The sequence below is a fragment of the Molossus molossus genome, unplaced genomic scaffold, assembly GCF_014108415.1.
Source record: "Molossus molossus isolate mMolMol1 unplaced genomic scaffold, mMolMol1.p scaffold_m16_p_11, whole genome shotgun sequence".
Taxonomy (NCBI): domain Eukaryota; kingdom Metazoa; phylum Chordata; class Mammalia; order Chiroptera; family Molossidae; genus Molossus; species Molossus molossus.
This window is the reverse complement of record NW_023425346.1, coordinates 67,708,751-67,729,844: the sequence shown is the minus strand read 5'-3', so window position 1 is coordinate 67,729,844 and position 21,094 is coordinate 67,708,751. Positions and strand designations below refer to the sequence as shown.

Below are 21,094 nucleotides of genomic sequence, written 5' to 3'. Positions count from 1 at the left end.
AAAGTTTTGGTGTAAACTCAGTTTCATAAATATGTAAATATGAATCTCGGTATGTGTGTGTGCATGTACATATAGTCCCTACCTCTATCACTGAAAAGGCATGTATGTAAGTAAGTAAGTAACAGCATTTCAACAGCATGGGCCGTGCCTAGCACCTGGGTCTTGCTATCTAAATATCATTCTGCAAAGAACCAGGGTTTCTTATGTAAATGGCTGGAATCAGAGGTGAGGAGGGGAAAGCACTGCCTCTGCAACCTCTAGTCTGACATTGAAATCAGTGTCACATCAGTCAAGCTTTCCTTTTTTTCCCTGAGAGAGAGAGATCAATTTTGTTGTTCCATTTATTTAAGCATTCATTGGCTGCTTCTCCCAGTGCCCTGACGGGGGATTGAACCCTCAACCTTAGTGTATGGGAACAACGCTCTAACCAACTGAGCAACCAGGCCAAGGCCCAAGCTTTCATTTTCCTTGCAAAATTTCCCCTTTCTGCCCCACCCACCAGAGAAAGCTCCGCAGACCGGCCTTCCCTTTAAGAACAGGAAAATCGCACGCCCGAACCCGCCCTCCGGGTTTCCCCGTCACCATAGCAACAGGAGCAGAAAGGGGCGAACTTCAGGGTACCGCCTCCGGCCCTCGGCAGGCGCCCGTCCCCTAAGTGCGGGGGTGCGGACTTTGCGGTTATGGCGTGTCCCTCAGCTCCGGGTTGGAGCCGGAGCCGGATTCCGCGCCGACCGCCACGTCAACCTAAACCTACACCGCCCTCCCCACCCCGCCGCCGCCGCGCACCCCGGCCGGCGGCGTCCTTTCAGGCGGAGCGCGCCACGCCTTTCCCACAGTGCCCCGCGCCAGGCCCCGCCCCTGCTCGCCCGGAGACCGGCGCGCGAGGAGCCGACTGGAGGGGGCCGCGCTTGCTGCTGCCGGTGCGCCTCTCCGCCCGTCCCGAGCGCGGCGCCGGCGGTCAGAGACTGGGTGCTGGCCTGCCGCACGCCCGGCTGCGCGCGGAGACTGAGGATGGGGGCGTAGCTGCTGGAGCCGGCCCGGCAGCACCGAGGTGGGCATGGGCCGGGGCTCGGCTGGAGCGGCGCGCCCCGGGCCCTCTTTGAAGGGAGGGCGGGACTGCCCTGCGCCTGAATGTGAACCCTTTTCGCTGGGCGGCCGGTTAACTGTGTTCGCGCTCCCCTTTTCCCCGTTACCTACACCACCTTCTTCCCGCCAGCCGTTCCCCGCTGCTTGCTCCAGTTTCTCACTTGAGCTTCGGTGACTCGGGCTCTTTTCTCCCTTTCGAGGCCAGAGACTTCACACTTGACCCCCTGTAACCCACGGTCTCCATCCTTTCCCCGGCCTCGCATCCCAGTCTGGAGTGATAGCTGCAGGAAGGTGTGCGTGTTGCATTTGCTCAGCACAGAGCAAGTCACACACGCACGCCGAGAGCTGCTAGGCAGGGAGCACCGCTTGACCCAAAGGGGTGTGAGAATATGTTCTCCGTCTTTTCCTAACCCTTGTTTTCTAGGCTGGATACTTGTTAATAGCCATCACTGTATTTTACAAAGGTATTTTTTGGTGGAATGGAAAGGAGGGATTAGAAATGAGTCAAGGGCCATTCACAGGTAAGGACAGACATTTTAAATGGACATTTAGGATTAAATGAAGAAAGAACGTGAGGATGCTAGGAAAGTTAGCTTTTTCGAAGCGTTAGGAGATCTTTGGAAGGAAAGTATACTTAAACTTGTGATCTGATTTTATTTTTCTCCTACACAAGGTGGGCATGTCTGAATAACTAATTCTCTTCTTTTTTTCTTTTTCTATTTGTATTTCTACCAAACATAAACTTTGCTAGCTTGTAGTTACTTTTCTGTTTTTATAAACTAGTCTCTACTTACATGTAATGTAAGAATCTTCTGAAAAAAACTTGGGAAAAATGGTCTAATATGTAAGTTGTCTATTACAACAATAAAAATTCACTGCCATTTTTGTAAGGATTATATGGAAAATGGGACCCTCTGGAAGGCACCTGTGCTTCCTTCTAGTCCCCACCAAAGAATATTGTCTACAGGTGAAATTTGGTTAAAATGAAAACTGGATATCATTCAAGGAGTGAAGAAGTAGCCAGAAAGGAAGTGATATAACAAAAGGGCAATGCTTAGAGCTTCGTAGAAAAAGGAAGGAAACAGTCCCCCCTGCCCTTGTGTTCTGGTGCTGATCAGAACAAATTGCTAAGTTTGTTTTGTAAATGTTCTAGCTAGCTAGAGCCACACACTAGCTTCTACCTTTTACCTGCTATCTTGGGTGATTTCACAAATCTGGATACCTGGATAGGAAGCAGCGAAAGGGGTCCCCAAAGAATAGAGCCTGAGGCACTCACTCTGATTTGCTATTTAATGGAGATTGTATTGCTAACCATTGTTATTTAAGAAATCGTGTTATTGCTGGGTTTTGGGTGTGTGTTTTTTTAATGTATTTTAACTACTTGGTTTCCTCTTTAGATTGACTTTTGGGAGACAATTTCATGATGTTTGAATCACCCTTGGAATAATGTGGACAGAAGTTCTCAGTCTTGCATATTACATCAACTGGAACCAGCGGTGTATCTTAATGTTCACTTAAATCAGAACTTGTATAAGAAAAAGAATGGGAGTCTGGTTGAATAAAGATGACTATGTCAGAGACTTGAAAAGAGTCATTCTCTGTTTTCTAATAGTGTATATGGCCATTTTAGTGGACACAGATCAGGATTTTTACAGTTTACTTGGAGTATCCAAAACTGCAAGCAGTAGAGAAATAAGACAAGCTTTCAAGAAGTTAGCATTGAAGCTTCATCCTGATAAAAACCCGGTAGGTAAAAATTTCTTTTTAAACATATCTGATTAATGTATTTTAGTGACTTTGGATAGCTACTTAAATTATTTTAAATAAGTGCTTGCCTTGGCCGGTGTGGTTCAGTGGTTAGAGCGTCCACCTGCACACCAGAGAGTCATGGGTTTGATTCCTGGTCAAGGGCATGTACGTGGGTTGCAGGTTCAATCCCTGGCCCTGGTCAGAGTGCATGCAGAGGCAGCCAATCAATGTGTCTCTCTTACATCGATGTTGTCCCTCTCTTCTCTCTGTCTTTCTCTCTCTCCCCTCCATAAATAAATAAATGCTCAAAATGCTCAAGAACAATCACGTCAAAAATTGTAATTCAACTTATGTACTAAAAACAGAAGAAGCAAAATGTTCTTGTTTAGAACAGTATAAAGGAATGTCAGTACAAAAACTGCAATTTCCTCTTAATTTGAAAACTAAATTTCCAACAGTTCTATTATAGATGTAAATCCCAAAGCAGACAGTTGTGTCTGTGAAGTATTTTCTTAGTATAGTGGGTTAAAATAAAGTATTTTCGAGCAGTTCTATTTCCTTAAAGAACTCGTCTTGGTAAAAATGGCAATAATAGCAGGCTATTAATAGTATGCTCGACTTTTACTATTTTCTCCCATATACAAATCTAGGACCAGATTCAGGAAGTATTATAAATAAAACTTGAGAACAGCCAAATCCAGTTAATTCCAATCATAAATATTTGATTATGTATTCAATGATGTAATCTTTCAAAACTAAATTAGTTTTAATTCTTATGGTATTTTTATAAATCACCTAATTTTTTATTGAGATTTGACACTCTTCAAGGAAAAAGATATGGTTATGTTCTATTTTCTAGATAGAATTTTTTTTTTATTTTTTTATTTTTTTTTATCCTCACCCGAGGACATTTTTCCATTTTTGTACAGACAGAGTGGGAGGGAGAGAGAGGAAGAGAGAGAGAGGGAAACATCGATGTGAAAGGGACACATCGAGTGGCTGCCACCCGCACGACCAACCAGTGCCAGGGACAAACTGCAACCAAGGTACATGCCCTTAGCGGGAACCGAACCCGGGTCTCTCCGGACCGCAGGCGGACGCTCTAACCGCTGAGCCAAACCGGCCAGGGCTAGATAGAATTTTTTAAAAAGGGATTATTTTATTTGATTGCTAATGCTGAGTACTAGAATCTATATTTTTATAAAATTCTCTTTACTTGCTAATCTTTCCCTGGAACCTATAGCCTACTGTTTATAGGATACTTATTCTTTTATTTTTCTTTAAAATTTCAGAATGTAATTTTTTTTAAGTTTCCATATGAAAGGTGGTAGACCTTCTACAATTAAGTCTTATTTAGATGAAAGCATTCTTCAAAAACCAGTGCTTTGAAATAGTAACAAATAAGGAATATTTCCAATCCAGGTTTAAGTTGTTACTCTGATCTTAGTTTTTATTTAATTATCTGATGAATTGTGGTACATACTTTTTTAAGTTATATATTAGTTTTGCCTCAGATAGAAAAATAACTTTCAAATTTCTTTGAAATCCTTTGGCTTTCCAAGGATTCATTAGTCAGTTTTTTCTCAGTTGCATTTCTTAGAAGGAATGACTTACACTGTATAATCACATCTATCAGTCTTTTGAGGCACCAGTTCTCATTTCTCTTTTACTTAGTTTTTAAGATTGAAGTTCTTTAAAAATCCTTTTTTATTTGAACCCATGATAACCCACTTCATATTGTACAACTCCTCCTTACTTGGATATCTGTTCTCCCAGAAATCTCAGGATTAAATTAAATCTAGATACAGGTTCTGAAGAGACTTCATAATGTATCTGAAGTAAATGTTATATCTAATATTTTTTAATAGAACAACCCAAATGCACATAGTGATTTTTTAAAAATAAATAGAGCATATGAAGTACTCAAAGATGAAGATCTGCGGAAAAAGTATGACAAATACGGAGAAAAGGGACTTGCAGATAATCAAGAAGGAGGCCAGTATGAAAGCTGGAATTACTATCGTTATGATTTTGGTAAGATGATATTCCTTATGAAATTCTTATTTTTTATTTGGGTAAATTTAGAAAATTAATTTTGTTTCACCACTTAGCTTATGTAGTTAATATGTCACCTTGTCACCTTGACTCTTTTTAATGTAACATTGATGTGTAATTCAAAAGGAAAGTCGGGTGGTAACTGTTACCTGCACAGATATGAAAGTGTTTAGGTCATAATCTTGTGAAATACTTTTAAAATTAGGAGTACTATTTAATTTTAAAATATTTGCACTAGAAGTTAAATATTGAAGCCTTTCAAGATTTTTAGCGCATCATATTTTCCAAAAAGAGCTAAGGTTTCTTTTAATAGTGGTCACTTCAGTAGAAATGCCATCTTTAATATGATTTACGTTGTTGACAGGAATAAGAAATGAGGCAAGAACAGAGAGAGTAAACAAGTAAAAGTCAAGGGAAGGAGGGAGTAAACACAGGTATCAAGTACCCAATATTTCTATTAAATCATTAATTAGCCTCAAATGCAGGCTAAGAATTGAGGTATGCTTTTATATTAGACTAAAAATCTTTTCAGTTTATAACTATTGTATTTGTTTCTCAAGACTAACTTTCTTTTCAAAGTATTATTTTCAGGTATATTCACAACAGTCTATATCGGTGTCAGCAATTTGCATTTCAGTCTAAATCTAGCCTGCCACCTGTTTTTATAAAAAAGTTTTTTTGGATACAAGCATACTTCATTTTATTGAGATTTGCAGGTCTTGCATTTTTTACAAATTGGAGGCAAAACCTTCTACCAGCAAAAAGATTACAGCTTGCTTTGATACTGGCTTTATTGCTGGGGTCTGGAACCAAACCCGCAATGTTTCTGAATTATACCCTGTACAGTTATGTCATTTATTTACATACTGTCTGTGGCTTCTTTCACACTTCAGGGGCAGGGTTGAGTAGTTGTGACAGAAATTGTCTCACAAAACCTGAAATATTTACTAACTGGCCTCTGCAGAAAAAGTTTGCTGACTCTTGGTCTATATCCATCTCTAATATTATTTGGATATTTTATAATAGTAATGAGAAATTTTGTCACATTGATTTTAATTATTACGGTAAATAAAATTTATACTTAACAAATGTGTGTCTACCTCAGTAAATATTTTAACTATAAGACTTTCAGCCATAGAATATAATTTAAAATGATACCACTTATTAAAATCATAATTGAAAAATAAATGAGGTCCGTAGTCTAGTTAACAGTAATGTACCGCATCAATTTCCTGGTTTGGATATTATACTAAAACTATATAACATGTCACCATTAGGGGAAGCTGGGTAAACGGTACATGAAAGTCTACTATTTTTTACAACTTCCTATAAGTCTATAACTATTTCCAAATAAAATGTTTAAGAAACATAAATTTTCTGAGGAGATGAAATTATGTGAATATTAGGAACCCCATAAACACAGTCCATATCAGAAAACTAATATCTTGATCACTATTTAAATGTACTATCAGTGATTTTGTATACTCTTGGCTTTTCTCATAGTTTGTTGCATATTTTTCAACTTTGAGATTTAGTATAGTAATCTGGTCTTTTATGATTAAAAAATAGTAAGTAACCTATTTTTAATGTGGCAATTTACTTTTATGATGAATTTTTAATTTTATAATTTTTATATACTTTTAAAATTAGGTATTTATGATGATGATCCTGAAATCATAACATTGGACAGAAGAGAATTTGGTAAGTTTACAGACATAAAATTTTCTAAAATTAGCCCAAGACCAATCTCTTATCTAAAACTCTTGAGGACAAATATATTTAGAATTTAGAAATTTTTGGAATTTTTGCCAGGTTATATAGTATATGTTATATATTAAATAATGTTCTATAACCATAATTAAGATTTTTACATAGTTTATTGTATCGTCATCATTAACTTTTCTTCCATTGTCTGAATGTACTTTAATGACATGCCTGTGCAGTAGCTACAATAATTCGTCACATTTTACAGGTAAGGAAAGGAAATCTTGGAAGGGCTAATTAAGCAATATCCTCAACATTTTATGTATGTGTGTTTGTGTATGATTGACACATTTGAAATTATAATGAACAATATCATTCTTTTTTCTATGTATTTTCCACATTATGAAAAAGTTTTTACAACATTCTAGAGTATGTTAAGTGCAAAAAAGCCTAAAACAAAATTGTATGTGCAGTATAATACAAATCCTGCAAAAGGTATACATATATGCATAGAGGATAAAAGTTGGAAGACAACAAAGTTGCCACCATTCCATCTGATCCTTAATATTACTCTTCATATTACTGCACTATAACAAGCTGAGGATGAAGTTTTAGTTGAAGAAGCCAAGGGAAAATAGCAAGCATAGAGAGTATTATCAATTTGTACTTATGTAAATATCACATTAGTGTACTTGGTTATGGGTCCCTTTTCCATTATCAGTTGTTTCTATTGGTTTGGTTGCTTAGTCTTATCTTTTGTATATCTGATTATATCAAGTTATGTTATTTTAAAGTTATGTACTCTTCCTCCAGAAGAAGGTTATGCTTTCTTCTGGCTAGGTCTCAGATCAGCTTTGCCAAACAGAGATTGAAATGATTTAGAAGCTGACCTTTGGATTTTAAGAAGACTGGTTATTCTCTCATTCATTTTTATTTATAATACCCTTCCTTACATGTGCCCTGAATTCTGTTTTTGTCCCTCTAGCCTCATGATTCTATTGAAAGTTCTGCTCAGTTTCTTACCTGTCAACTACTACTTCTAGAGGTGGCAGACATTGACCCTCTGATTTCTACTGTCTCTCATATCTTGTCCCCTAATTCTTCACTACATTGCTAACTCAGATGCTTTCAACAGAAATCATGTATATTTTGTTTAGTTCTGCAGTTATAGTGGGAAAGTTAGTCCAAGTCTTGTTTTTATCAAGAGTGAAATTCTAGAATGTTCAACTGTAGTGTAGAGGAGAAAATGTGATTAATAAACTCCACTTTGAAAGCTTTAAAATGTTTTCATCAGGCCCTGACTAGTTTTGCTCAGTGGTTAGAGCGTTGGCCTGAGGACCAGAGAGACCCAGGTTCGGTTCCCGCTAAGGGCACGTACCTTGGTTGCAGTTTGTTCCCGGCCCCAGTTGGGGTTGTGTGGGTGGCAACCAGTCGATGTGTCTCTCTCACATCAATGTTTCTCTGCCTTTCTCCCTCCCACTCTGTCTGAAGATAAATGCAAAAAATGTCTTCGGGGTAAGGATTAAAAAATGTTTTCATCGGACTTCCAATCAAGGTGGCAGAGTAGGTAAAGACTATACTCGCATGTTCGCATGACCATTCAAAATTACAACTAAATTATAAAACAGCCATCCTTGCAAAACACCTGAAAACTAGCTGAACAGAAGCCCTATAAAGAAGCCACGTTGAGACTGGTAGGAGGGGTAGAGACTAAAAACAGGCTGGTCATACACCTACACATGGTGATTAAGAATCAAGAGGAATATCTTGGCCACAGAGGTCCCCACTGAGGAGCAATGGGCCCCGGCCTCACACTGGACTCCACAGCCCCAATAAGGACAGTAAAAATACATTTTTTCAAATGAGGATAATTTTATGGGACCTTTGGGTCATCATCAAGGGTAACAACATTCTCATCATAGGGGTACCAGAAGGAAAAGAGAAAGAGCAAAGGATTGAAAACCTATTTGAAGAACTAATGACTAGAAACTTCCCTAAAGTGGCAAAGGAAATAAGCATACAAGTTAAGGAAGCGCAGAGAGTCCCAAACAAGATGAACACAAAAAGATCCACACCAAGATATAATTAAAATACCAAAGGTTAAAAACAATTTTAAAAACATCAAGAGAAAGCAGTTATCTACAAGGGAACTCCCTAAAACCGTCAGCTGATTTCTCAACAAAAATTTTGTAGTTCAGAAGGGATTGCATAAAATAGTGATGAAAAGCAAGGACCTACAACCAAGATTACTCTTTAGAAAGCCATTATTTAGAATGGAAGGAGAAATAAAGAGCTTCCTGGACAAGGAAAAACTAAAGGAGTTCATCACTACCCAACCAATTTTACAAGAAATCGTTTGTCTTTTGGTACCTGCCCCTAGCGGGAACAAACCCTGAACTCTCTGGTCTGCAGGCCGACACTCCAACTGCTGAGCCAAACCAGCCAGGGCGCAAGAAATATTTTAAAAGGACCTTTTCAAGAAGTGGGGGAATCATAACTATGAATAAGAAAATACACCACAGAGGAAAAAATTCACTGACAAAGGCAAATGCATAATAAAAGCAGTGGATCAACCAACACTAAAGCTAGTACAGAAGATTAAAAGGCAAAGGTAGGCCCTGGCTGGTTTGGCTCAGCAGTTAGAGCATCGGCCTGGGACCGGAAAGCCCCGGGTTTGGTTCCTGCTAAGGGCATGTACCTCGTTTGCAGTTTGTCCCTGGCCCTGGTTGGGGGTGTGTGGGTGTAACCACTCAGTGTGTCTCTCTCACATCAATGCCCCCCCCCCCACTTTATCTGAAGGTAAATGCAAAAAAGTCCTCAGGTGAGGATTTAAAAAAAAAAGGCAAAGGTAGGAAAATCATGTGTAATTATAATAGTAAATTAAGGGATACACACAAAAGAAGTAAAAAATAATGACAACAAAAATGTGGTGGGGTAAGTAAAAGTGGTAATGAGTGTAAAACATGTTTGAACTGAAGCAACAGCCAACTTAAAATAGATTGCTGTAAATCTAGCTCAGTATATATGAAGCACATGGTAACCACAAATCAAAAATCTATGAGAGATATACAAGAAATAAAGAAAAAGGAATCCGAACACAACATTACAGAAGTAATCAACAAACAAGGGAAGAGTGCAAGAAAATAAGAAAGGAACAGAGAAGAACTACAAAAACAATCAGAAAACAATTAAATGGCAATAACTGCATACCTATCAATAATTATTTTAAATGTAAATGGATTAAATGTTCCAATCAAAAGACAATGTATAAAGATGAAGTACGTATATACAATGGAATAGTAGTGCTCAGCCATAAAAAAGAATGAAGCCTTATCATTTGCAGCAATATGGATGGACTTACAGGATACTGTGCTAAGTGAAATAGATCAAACAGAGAAAGGCAAATACCGTAAGATTTCACTTAGATGTGTAGTTGTTTAGTTTTGAAGCAAAAAAAATTTTATTTTGAAATATATTTGTTGTATTCTGGGTCACTGGGTTGGACAAAAACATCCCACTGAGTTTTAATAATACACTATCAAAAACATTTTTAACCTTATTCAACAACAGTGGGAACTGCGTAAATATGTTAAAGTCTCTATGAAATCAAAGTACGAAGATAGAGGACATATTTACTGTAAAAAAGGTTTCATATCAAATTTGATGCCATTTAGATTTGTTGTGCATCATATTTTTAAGACTTAACAAACAATAATACTTATTTAATTGTTCTCTTTTTATATGTAAATAACCACTTCATTACTTGTTAATAGCTAATGAAATATCCCATTTCTATTAAAATTTGTACTGTTAAAATTTCACCTAAATTAGTACCAGTTCGTGATCTAAATAAACATGGCAATTATTTTGACTACCTAGATAGAGAGGTCTGTTTTTCATACTTTCTAAACATTGCCAAAGAACAGCTGATAAAATCCTAAATCATACACCTTGTCTGTAATGTATGGATTAACTGTGCTTCCCATAGGCTTGTGTATCTTGTAATTGAAATGTAGGTGAACATTGAGTCCTACACATGTTATTAAATAACCTGAATCAGTTACATATACTTAGAATAGTATGCATGTTTTTATCTCTTGCTATATTTACTATAAACTATGAAAATTTTATTTAAAAACTCACTGATTTTGATACGGAATTAAAACCAAAAGCAAATAGTCTTCACCTTTTTATCTTAAATTTTAGAGCACAGTGTTAAAAATTTTGTTGACTTGTATAAGTTTATCTTATAGATTATAATCTACAATGAATGTATTGTTGGCTAGACATTATATGGTATTCAGATCTGTTATTTTACAAAATATGAGTTTATAATTGTTAATAATTTTGATGCTTTTCACATAACGCATTTTTCCAAGGCAAATTCTTAAGGGCAAAGATTAAATTGAACCCCAGAGTCCTTACTATATCATGGAGGTCTCTTATTTCATTCTTTCAGAATTTGAAGTAGCTGTAAGAATTTATTGGCCCCGTGTTTAACCTACGCTGCAGATAGTAGAAGAGCTTAAATCTCGGTCTGTCTCTCTCTGTTTCTCTTCATTTCTCTCATCCACACAAACTCTTGTGTGGGGTTTGGCTGTTGCTTCCTGTCTTTTTACAGCTTCATGGTGATGTGGTATTTAAGCAGTTCAATGCTACTCCTTCTTATACAAGTGTGGGCTTTGAAGAGGTTTTTTTTTTTTTTTTTAAAGGTACTATTTGACAGTTGAAATACATTTTCTTAACAATTGTACAGAAAATGATTGATAAATGCAGTATGAATGATGTATGACTAGCTTTTTTCTTTCTGATCTCAACAAAAATCTTTAAATCAAAATATGCACAGAACTTAGTAAATTGTTCTAAGTTGTTTTGGTTTCATGTACTTTTAGATGTTGCTGTTAATTCTGGAGAACTGTGGTTTGTGAACTTTTACTCTCCAGGATGTTCACACTGCCATGATTTAGCTCCCACAGTATGTATATTTTATATCCTGATTATTAAAGTTTTATTATTTCTAATTGATCTGTTATTTGAATTTTTTAATATATTGGGATTTTTCTATTAATAGCAATTATAACTATTAGAAATTATTATATATTTTCACATACTTGTGGTTTTATTTGCTAAAAATAGTCTTTAAGAAAGTGTAGCTTGAAGTATGTTCAAGGGATGTGTTCAGAGAAATACTTGTTTTCTTTTTTTCTCCTAGTGGAGAGACTTTGCTAAAGAAGTGGATGGATTACTTCGAATTGGAGCCGTTAACTGTGGTGATGATAGGATGCTTTGCCGAATGAAAGGAGTGAACAGTTATCCCAGCCTCTTCATTTTTAGGTCTGGAATGGTAAGGGATAAAGTTAGCAGTTTTTAATTTGGGTAACTTTATAACAAGGAAAATACTAGATAAAATATAAGATTTTGTAGGATGTTTTGATATTTAAATCTTATTTTTGGTGCCATATAACTAGGCTCTCAACTTCATAAACATTTTGGATATTATGAATACTTATAGATGCCATTACAGTTGACCCTTGAATAATAACATGGAGGTTAGTGGCACCTCTAAAAAAAGTGTGCATAATTCAAGTGAGCATTCCACATACACGGATTCCCAACCTCTGTTTGACCCTTCAAGAGTAGAGGTTTGAACTGCGGACAGTTAAACTGAATGGGCCAATTGAAAAAATTCCAAATAGAAGTGGACCCGTGCAGTTCAAACCCACACTGTTCAATGATTAACTACTTTCAAAATTAAATGTTTACCAATTTCAGTTTCTATCTTTTTTTGGTACGTGCCCCTAGCGGGAACCAAACCCGGAACTCTCCGGTCCGCAGGCTGATGCTCCAACCACTGAGCCAAACCGGCCAGGGCTCAGTTTCTATCTTAATATAATATAACCTATATGCATATTCTACTTTATAGTATACAAAGTATTTTCAGGTATTGTCTCTTTGATACAAGATTTTGATATCCCTTTGTTTCCCCCATTTTAAGTGATAAAACTGAAACTAAAATATTTTTATTAAAATGTCTCCCATAAAATCTATACAGTCAAGATTTTCAGAATATCTTTTGGAAATACATTGTACATTTGAGAAACAGATCTTATTGTATTTTTCCAAAATAATGTAGAATCAAAAATATTTGGTATTATTTTTAACGGGTTGTAAAAAAATGTTTCTCTTTTTGTTTAAAAAAAAAATAGGCTGCAGTGAAATACCATGGTGACAGATCAAAGGAAAGTTTAGTGAGTTTCGCCATGCAGCATGTTAGAAGTACAGTAACAGAATTATGGGCAGGTAATTTTCTTTTCTTAATTTGCTTGATTTTTAAGGCTACTTTGAAATTGATATTTAAGTTTTTCAGTGCTAATATTAATATTTTGGTAATAATATTGAACTTTCAAAATATTTTCATGCTTTTTTAGAAGGGAATTGTGTCATTTGCTTCGACCTCTACTAAATAGTAGACATTTAACAAATGAACTATATGTGTACAGAAGAAACTAAAACAATACAGATATGAGAAATAGATATGAGGCGGGGCTAGATGAAAAGGCAAATTTCAGGTGTTTTATTGCTTTTATAAGTATACTATATCAAGCAGTAAATTGATGTCTATCCAGTTTAATTTTAAAGTTTAAAAACTCATTTAATTTTAGGCTTTTAATTCATCAAGTGACTTTAGGTGGGTTATTTAACTGCTGTGTATTACTCATGAAATGATGGTATTCATATCTAATTTATTGAATACCAGTTTTGTCTCTGAAGCTATGTTAAATAATGGGCTCAGTAATAAAATTAATAATCCCTGACTTCAGGGACCTCATTATTTTATTGAGGAAGGCACTAGTAAACCATTAAAATTCAACATAGTAATTATTATACTAAAGGTAAACTTGGGGAAGTATGAAGGATATGAACACTCAGGTGTGCAAAAGAGGAAAGGTTAGAAAATATTCTGGAATGAATTCAGACCCAATCTGCCATGAAAGGGAAGAGTTACCTTAAAGTTTCACTGTGTATTTGGGGAACTGGCAGTACTTCATGACTCAAACAAAAGGATGAATAATGCCATGGAGTGTCATGGGGTCATATGGCTTGTGAATGGGTAGACAAAGCTCAGATCAGAAGGGGCCTTACCAATTTGAGTTTCTTTTTTTTTTTTTTTCCATTTTTTGTTCAGGTAGAGTGGGAGGGAGAGAGAGGAACAGAGAGAGAGAGAGAAACATCGATGTGAAAGGAACACATCGAGTGGCTGCCACCCGCACAACCGACCAGGGCTGGGGACAAACTGCAACCGAGGTACGTGCCCTTAGCGGGAACCGAACCCAGGTCTCTCTGGACCGCAGGCCGACGCTCTAACCGCTGAGCCAAACCGGCCAGGGCACCAATTTGAGTTTCTTAATGAAATAATGAATTTAGATTTTATGTGATGTAAAAAATGGAGAGCCAATGAATGAATTTCACATGCTCAAGAGGATTTTTAGGAAATCCTGAATACTACTCAGAGTGGATTGGAAGAGGATGGCATTAGAAGGAAAACACACTTAGTAAACAATTTTCATTATCAAGTAATAAGTGATCAGACATTTGCTTTATTTTCTTTTAAGGAAATTTTGTTAACGCCATACAAACTGCTTTTGCTGCTGGTATTGGCTGGCTGATAACTTTTTGTTCCAAAGGAGGAGGTAATTTTATTCATTATTTTGTTATACATGAGGACTGTGACATACAATTTTTAAATGACGGGTTTTTGTTGTTGTTGTTGTTTTTACTTTTTCAGCTTTATTGAGATAGAATTGAATAGCATTGTGTACAACATGTTGATTTGATGATTTACAGAGTGATTACCTTACCACGATAGCATTAACTAATCCCTCCATCCTGATCAACGCTCAGCAAATTTCACGTATATAATATACTATCGGTATATGGTGTACATTAGATCCCCAAGACTTGTTAATCTTATAACTGGAAGTGTGTAATCTTAGACTAGGTGACCATCCTAAGTATGTTACTATAATTGATTAAGTGCTTCAAACTACAATTTATGTCCAAGGCTATAATTTTTTATTTAATAAATATTTATCTTTTTACCATTTACATGTAAGAGGTTTTAAAATTATTAATTTCTTGAAGTATTTATGGTATCTATTTGGTGGGCAAGTTTTCCAACCTAATTATATTCACAATAAATGGTACATTTAGATAGCCACAGAAGTATTTGACAGTTTGCAAAAATAGTCATTTACAATACAATCCTCCCAAAATAATAATTTACTGACTTGGTCTTACACTTAATACATATGAAAATGTATACATGATATATGTTTACCTCATAAAATTACATATCTGAAGATAACAACTTTCTATTTCTAGCAACCTTTCCCCAGTAGAGTAAGTTGAAAATTCAGTACGCTGCATACCAAACCACAAACTGTAAACTGTATTCAAGCAGTGACATTGGTTAAGAATTGGTCCCAGGATTACAGAATATCCTAATTTATTAATATATTTTCATATGTTTAATCCCAACACAGATCTTGTCCTGACACTTCACCTCTCAGCCTTTATGCTGCTATGTTGAAGAGGTATTGCCTTGAAAATAAAATCACTCTTAAATTTAGTCGACCCTTAAGGAGTTTGTCTCATTTTGGCCTACTGCATATGAAGAACACTTTTAGAACTAGAGATTTTACCTATCTCTATAGGCTCTGTGATGCTACAGCTCCCTTTCTTCTAAATTTATCTCATTTAGTCCCAGGTAGTCATATTTACAGAACTATTATATAAATAGTGAAGAAGCTATTTTATTTTAAGGATTTTTTACATAATTGTATCAAATAGGTTCATTACTCGTTATTTCCCCCAAATTATGTGATATCTTAGGTAAAGGGGATAATTGATAGGAGGAGAGATTTGGGAGAAAGATCCTAAAGGAATGCTTGAGAGAAAATTACTCCTTTTCTCTTTAGCTAGAAATCATGGAAAACCAAAGGGAGAGAATAAAAGAACGAGAGAGAGAGAAGAAAGAATCAGTTACATGTGTAAAATGAGACTTTGAGCACAGTATCTACCTAGTAAATAAAGGTTTCAATATTTACCAGTAGAGCTCAATTAATTGCCTTAGAATCAACATGATAATTTGGTGAAAAGGCAACTGAAAGTATACACTTAATAAAGCTGAAATTGCTTGCTATTTTTTTTCCCTCTAGATTGTTTGACCTCACAGACACGTCTCAGGCTTAGTGGCATGTTGGTAAGCATCAGTTATTTTGTAAGACTATAGCCATGTTAAAAAAAAAAAAAAACACATTTAAAAACAAATTCCAGATATTGTCTTTGGTAGTTTCTTGACTACTTAACTCACTTATTTGTAATCTTTCTTGTTTTCTGACAAATGTATTCATAACTGTAGGTGTCTGATAATTAGCTGTGTTCACTACATGTTGACATGTGGTGCTTTTGTTGTCATTCACTGCTGAGTATTCTGAAATTTAATTGTGAAGTCCTCTTGAACCAAAGAGTTACATATTAGTGTGTTTGTCATTCCCAAACTTTATTTTTTGTTTTGTTTTGTTCTTTTGTTATTTATTTAGCTCTCATCATATTATGGTTAGGGAGTAGTCTTTGTTGTTGAAGCTCCCTTTTTGGGTTGGGAGTTTACCAGTTACAGAAATTATGAGTTCTATGTATATTGATAAATAGTGTTTTCTATGTAAGTTAATGTAATTTTTATATATTAGATCAAATTTTAATTGTTATGAATATGAATAACAATATTAAATTTAAAGCATCATTATTAGTAACATTAATCATGTTATTCAAATTTGTATCATTTTTTGGGTGTTTTTTAAAAAACAGTTTAATTTACAATAGAAAAGTAGTGTTTTTGCCAAATCCCTTTATCTTTTTCTTCCACTTGCAACATGACCTATATGTTTTTTTCTTTCCATTTTAGGATGGTCTTGTTAATGTAGGATGGATGGACTGTGCCACCCAGGCCAACCTTTGTACAAGTTTGGATATTACAACAAGTACTACTGCCTATTTTCCTCCTGGAGCCACTTTAAATAACAAAGAGAAAAGCAATGTTTTGGTATGAATCATTTTCATTTCTTTAAATGCACACATTTAAATACTTTGTAAACAATGAGCAAGAAAACGAATTTGTTTATATCATTTGAATGTAGAACATTTAATAATTTAGAACAAATTAAATTTCTGGGATTCTGTTTATATTCTTTTTTTTTTTTATCCTCACCCGAGGATATTTTTCCATTTTTTGTACAGATAGAGTGGGAGGGAGAGAGAGGAAGGAGAGAGAGAGAGAAACATCGACGTGAAGGGACACATCGAGTGGCTGCCACCCGCACGACCAACCAGGGCCGGGGACAAACTGCAACCGAAGTACGTGCCCTTAGCGGGAACCGAACCCGGGTCTCTCCAGACCGCAGGCCGACGCTCTAACCGCTAAGCCAAACTGGCCAGGGCTCTGGGATTCTGTTTAATATGTACTTCAGTTTGTAAAGTCTGCTATAAGAATTATTTTTGACTGACATAAACTGTTACACTTTCAAACCCCAAAGGTATGGAATATATTCTTGGGTTAAATTTTCATTGGTTTCTATTTATTTGTATATTTTCTGATATTAAAATACATATCATTTGTAGGTTTGGTTGGAACCCAGTATCTTTTTTTTTAAGCACCCTGTTAGATTATGATAAACTCAGTTTGGAGAACTATTGGTGTGGTTCATCTCCCTAATTTTATGAATGAGGAAACTGAGGGTCAAGGTAGTTGTCAAGGAGTTGGGATCCACAATGGGACATCAGACAGGTTCCTAGGAAACCCCAAACAACATAAAATACTATAATAAAGAACGAACTTCCTTTAGTTTTTTTTTTCTGTATTTTACTCTTTTTTTTTATATTGGTAAACATACATATTCACTCCAAAAATTCATATATGGTGAAGAAAGATGCAAAATTTACTAAAACCAAATCACCAATAGACCAGCACCATCAAATTTTGTTAAATATCCTTCCAGATCTCAACTTAGGTGTGTATACATTGACTTGGTGCTGATAACTCCAGTTTTATCTGTGGCCTAGATCTCTGTCCTCCACCCAGACATGTACTATATCCTACTGCCTACTCAACCTCTCTTCTGGGATATTAATTGATCTCTCAAATTTAGATGTCTATAACTATACTCCTGATAGTCCCTAACAAATCTCTGCCTATAGTTTTCCCCATCTCGGTTGATGAAATACATATATATTTCATAAATAATATATATATATTGTAAAAAATATATATATATATACACGTGCACAGGTTTACAGTTGTGAGCATGCAAAAGAGCTTATTGTATTATTTATTAATCATTGTATTATTTGTATTATAACAGTAAGTCTATTTTTGCCAACCCCTTATATATATAATAGTTACCAACAATCCCTGGACAGTAATTCTTTGACTAAAGGTGTCATTCTTAGTTTACATAGTTTAATCAATCCTATCTTAATAGATATTTAAGTTGTTTCTACTTTTTAGGATTATAAGCAGTGTAATGAACAATCTTGTTTTGTTTTTCATTCAGTTATCTGTTTAGAATGAGATAACTGCGGCAACGTTAAATTCAAATGATATTGCCAGATTGCTCTACAGAAAGTTGTGTTTGTTTACCCTGTGCCATCAGTTCATGAGGTTTGCCTGTGCCCTAGCCAATAGTTAATATAGGGTCTTACCTTTAGTAACATACAACCTCATACTTTAGTGAGATCTTTGGGCTTTTTTAAATAAACTGCAAGCTCAGATGCAATCTTAGGAAACATAAATGAGTGATACTGGAAATGTAATAACCAGGAGTGATAAAGTCTTTGTCCCTCCTTCAAGTTTAAAAAAATGTAAGCCACTATGCCAGCTAAATATGTCTGGAAGGGGAAATTCAGTGACTGGACAATATTCATTTATTGATACAACTACCAAGTTTTATACTAAGACAAGTTTATAATGAGGTTCTAGTGGATTCATCACTTATATTTATAAGTTGCTCTAGGAGTGTTTTTAGTGAAATCTTCATAATGAATGTTGCTAAAGTGAATGAGCTCTGGGAGGCATGAAAGAATTCTGTTTTGGCCTCTTCAGGCTTTGGGAACAGAAAATATTTCATATAGAGCTTTGAGAATATTTATGCTTATGGATAGTTTTCAGGGGAAGAACCGAGTTTTCTGTTCTTATTTCCATTGTTTCTATCCATATGATTATTCTCGTATCAAGCTGTGAATACAGTGGTAGTTCCCACAAATTTTTAATGGAATTTTAGATCTTTCAAGTAATATTTGAATTATCAAACATTGTAATTAAAGATATATATTAAACTGTTTTGTCAACCAAAATACATTCTCTTGATATAACCATTGCTGCACTCTTTGTAGTAGCAGCTGCTTCATTGAGAATTAGACCAACAGAGAGCTCTGTAAGAAAAATATGCTGAGGATGAAATATAGACAGAACTAAAGGACATGTGTTAGAATGGAGGTGTGCCTTCTTCAGTTGTTTGTTTTAAATAAGAGACCTAGATCTAAAACATATTTAAAATAAGATCTTTATCAGTAAAGTTTATTCTGTAAAATTCGTAGGTAATTTGGTTTTTTGAACATTATTTCTGAAAACCTCTATAATAAACAAGGTCCATTGTAATTTTCCAATTATAAGTTCTTATATTAATTTCTATTAATTATTGGTTGGAGTATGGAAGTGTCTTGAATCATCAGATATTCTAGTATTTTCTTTGTTTGTTTGTTTGTTACTCCTCACCCAACGATATTTTTTCTATTGATTTTTAGAGAGGGAAGAAGAGAGAGACATCAATTGGTTGCCTCCCACACTCACCCCAACCAGGTCCGCAGTGGATCTAACAAGCAACCCAAGTGTAAAGTCAAGGGCCAACACTCTAACCACTGAGCACACTGGCCAGGGCAAATATTCTAGTGTTTTATCAAATCTTACAGAATGTGTAAAGTGTTGGCAATTCTATAAAACACCTTTACATTAAAACTGAACTGTACATAATATAAGTCCTTCCTCGTGATTCAGAGTCACTCCAGGTTATTGCAAGGATTATTTATAGAACAGTTAATAGAAAGTTTCAGGTAATAAAACACCTAATACTGGAATTTGGTTTCCATCACTTGTTTTAAGAAATAGCCCAGTTACACAGTTTTTAATAATTGCCGAAATATGATTATACTTTTTGAAAAAGATAACATTTAGAATAAATAGCATGAAAACTGTTTTAACTTCTGTGACTTTTTTTCTTAAAAGTTCTTCTATGGAAACAAAAGTAAAACAAAGACACTAAAATAAATGGATATTCATTAAAAGGATTACAATGTGATTCTCTTATTCTAGTTTCTTAATTCATTGGATGCTAAAGAAATCTATTTGGAAATAATGAATAATCTTCCAGATTTTGAACTACTTTCAGCAGACACACTAGAGGTAATTTTTTTTTAATAATAAATAATATTGTGAACATTTCAATCTTAATATTTTAAAGTCAGCATTTGGTTGATTCATCACTAGAGAGAAAGTAGCAGTTTCAAAGGATTATATATCAGTCAATTCTAGGTTAAACTTTTAATTGCTGGAGCAGCTGGTGGTATATGGAAGATCTGTAGTTTTGTAAAATCTAACCAGTCCTAAAGAGCTTCAGGAGTATCAGAAAAGGCAAGATTTTTGTCACAAAGCCACTTTGGATCTAATTTGGAACTTTATATTGCTTACAGAACTATTTACATTATTCACTGATAATTACAAAGCATCTTTAGAAATATTTATAGTAGAATCAATTTTTTTCTACTTATTGATCCCAGACCTTTCTAAATCTATAATCCTACCAAACATTTTGATAAATCTGAAAAAACTGAATTCCCCTACTTCTCAACATTTAGCCAGATGTGTTTAAAACCATACACACACATGCACACGCACACACACATAGATACAGTTGTCTACTTTAACATTTTATAATGTAGTGACTCATCTATAATTTTTTTATATAATTGATTTATATAAATTATTCCAAATAAACTACAAAATAAGAATATGAATATGTCTAACATTATTTTAAAATAACAAATGGGATTATTAAAAATACAAGAGAATAAAAAAGAAAGAATCCTTAGAATTTCCTCTCTTAAAAATTTCTTTTTAACATTATAAATCTCTTTTAAGGATCGTTTGGCTCATCACCGATGGCTCTTATTTTTTCATTTTGGAAAAAATGGAAATTCAAATGATCCTGAGTTGAAGAAACTAAAGACTCTACTTAAAAATGAGCATATTCAAGTAAGAAAAACGTAGTCTTCCCAGCTTTCTGCTAGTGTGCTTTGTTATTAATTTAATACATAATTATGTTTTATTTTAAATAACTAGTTTTCTTCCACAATGTACAAAAATGTCAACTTTTTTTATTGTCTGCTACTG

The 21,094-nt window shown here is 35.1% G+C and overlaps 1 protein-coding gene across 2 annotated transcripts in view; it reads left to right on the top strand.

The window, feature by feature from the left end:
- The first annotated feature begins 932 nt into the window (after positions 1 to 932).
- DNAJC10 (DnaJ heat shock protein family (Hsp40) member C10) overlaps positions 933 to 21,094 on the top strand; it is a 44,066-nt gene continuing 23,904 nt past the window's right edge. Inside the window, exons 1-12 of one of the 2 annotated variants that reach the window (XM_036254616.1) lie at positions 933 to 1,051; positions 2,484 to 2,832; positions 4,704 to 4,869; positions 6,541 to 6,591; positions 11,487 to 11,569; positions 11,807 to 11,938; positions 12,801 to 12,894; positions 14,208 to 14,285; positions 15,813 to 15,856; positions 16,559 to 16,696; positions 20,018 to 20,107; positions 20,843 to 20,956. In XM_036254616.1, the coding sequence (XP_036110509.1) occupies positions 2,629 to 2,832; positions 4,704 to 4,869; positions 6,541 to 6,591; positions 11,487 to 11,569; positions 11,807 to 11,938; positions 12,801 to 12,894; positions 14,208 to 14,285; positions 15,813 to 15,856; positions 16,559 to 16,696; positions 20,018 to 20,107; positions 20,843 to 20,956 (1,194 nt within the window). In that variant the 5' untranslated portion in view covers positions 933 to 1,051; positions 2,484 to 2,628. Of the gene's footprint in view, positions 1,052 to 1,589; positions 1,608 to 2,483; positions 2,833 to 4,703; positions 4,870 to 6,540; positions 6,592 to 11,486; positions 11,570 to 11,806; positions 11,939 to 12,800; positions 12,895 to 14,207; positions 14,286 to 15,812; positions 15,857 to 16,558; positions 16,697 to 20,017; positions 20,108 to 20,842; positions 20,957 to 21,094 lie in introns of those variants that run through there. The other variant, XM_036254617.1, reaches the window with a different exon arrangement.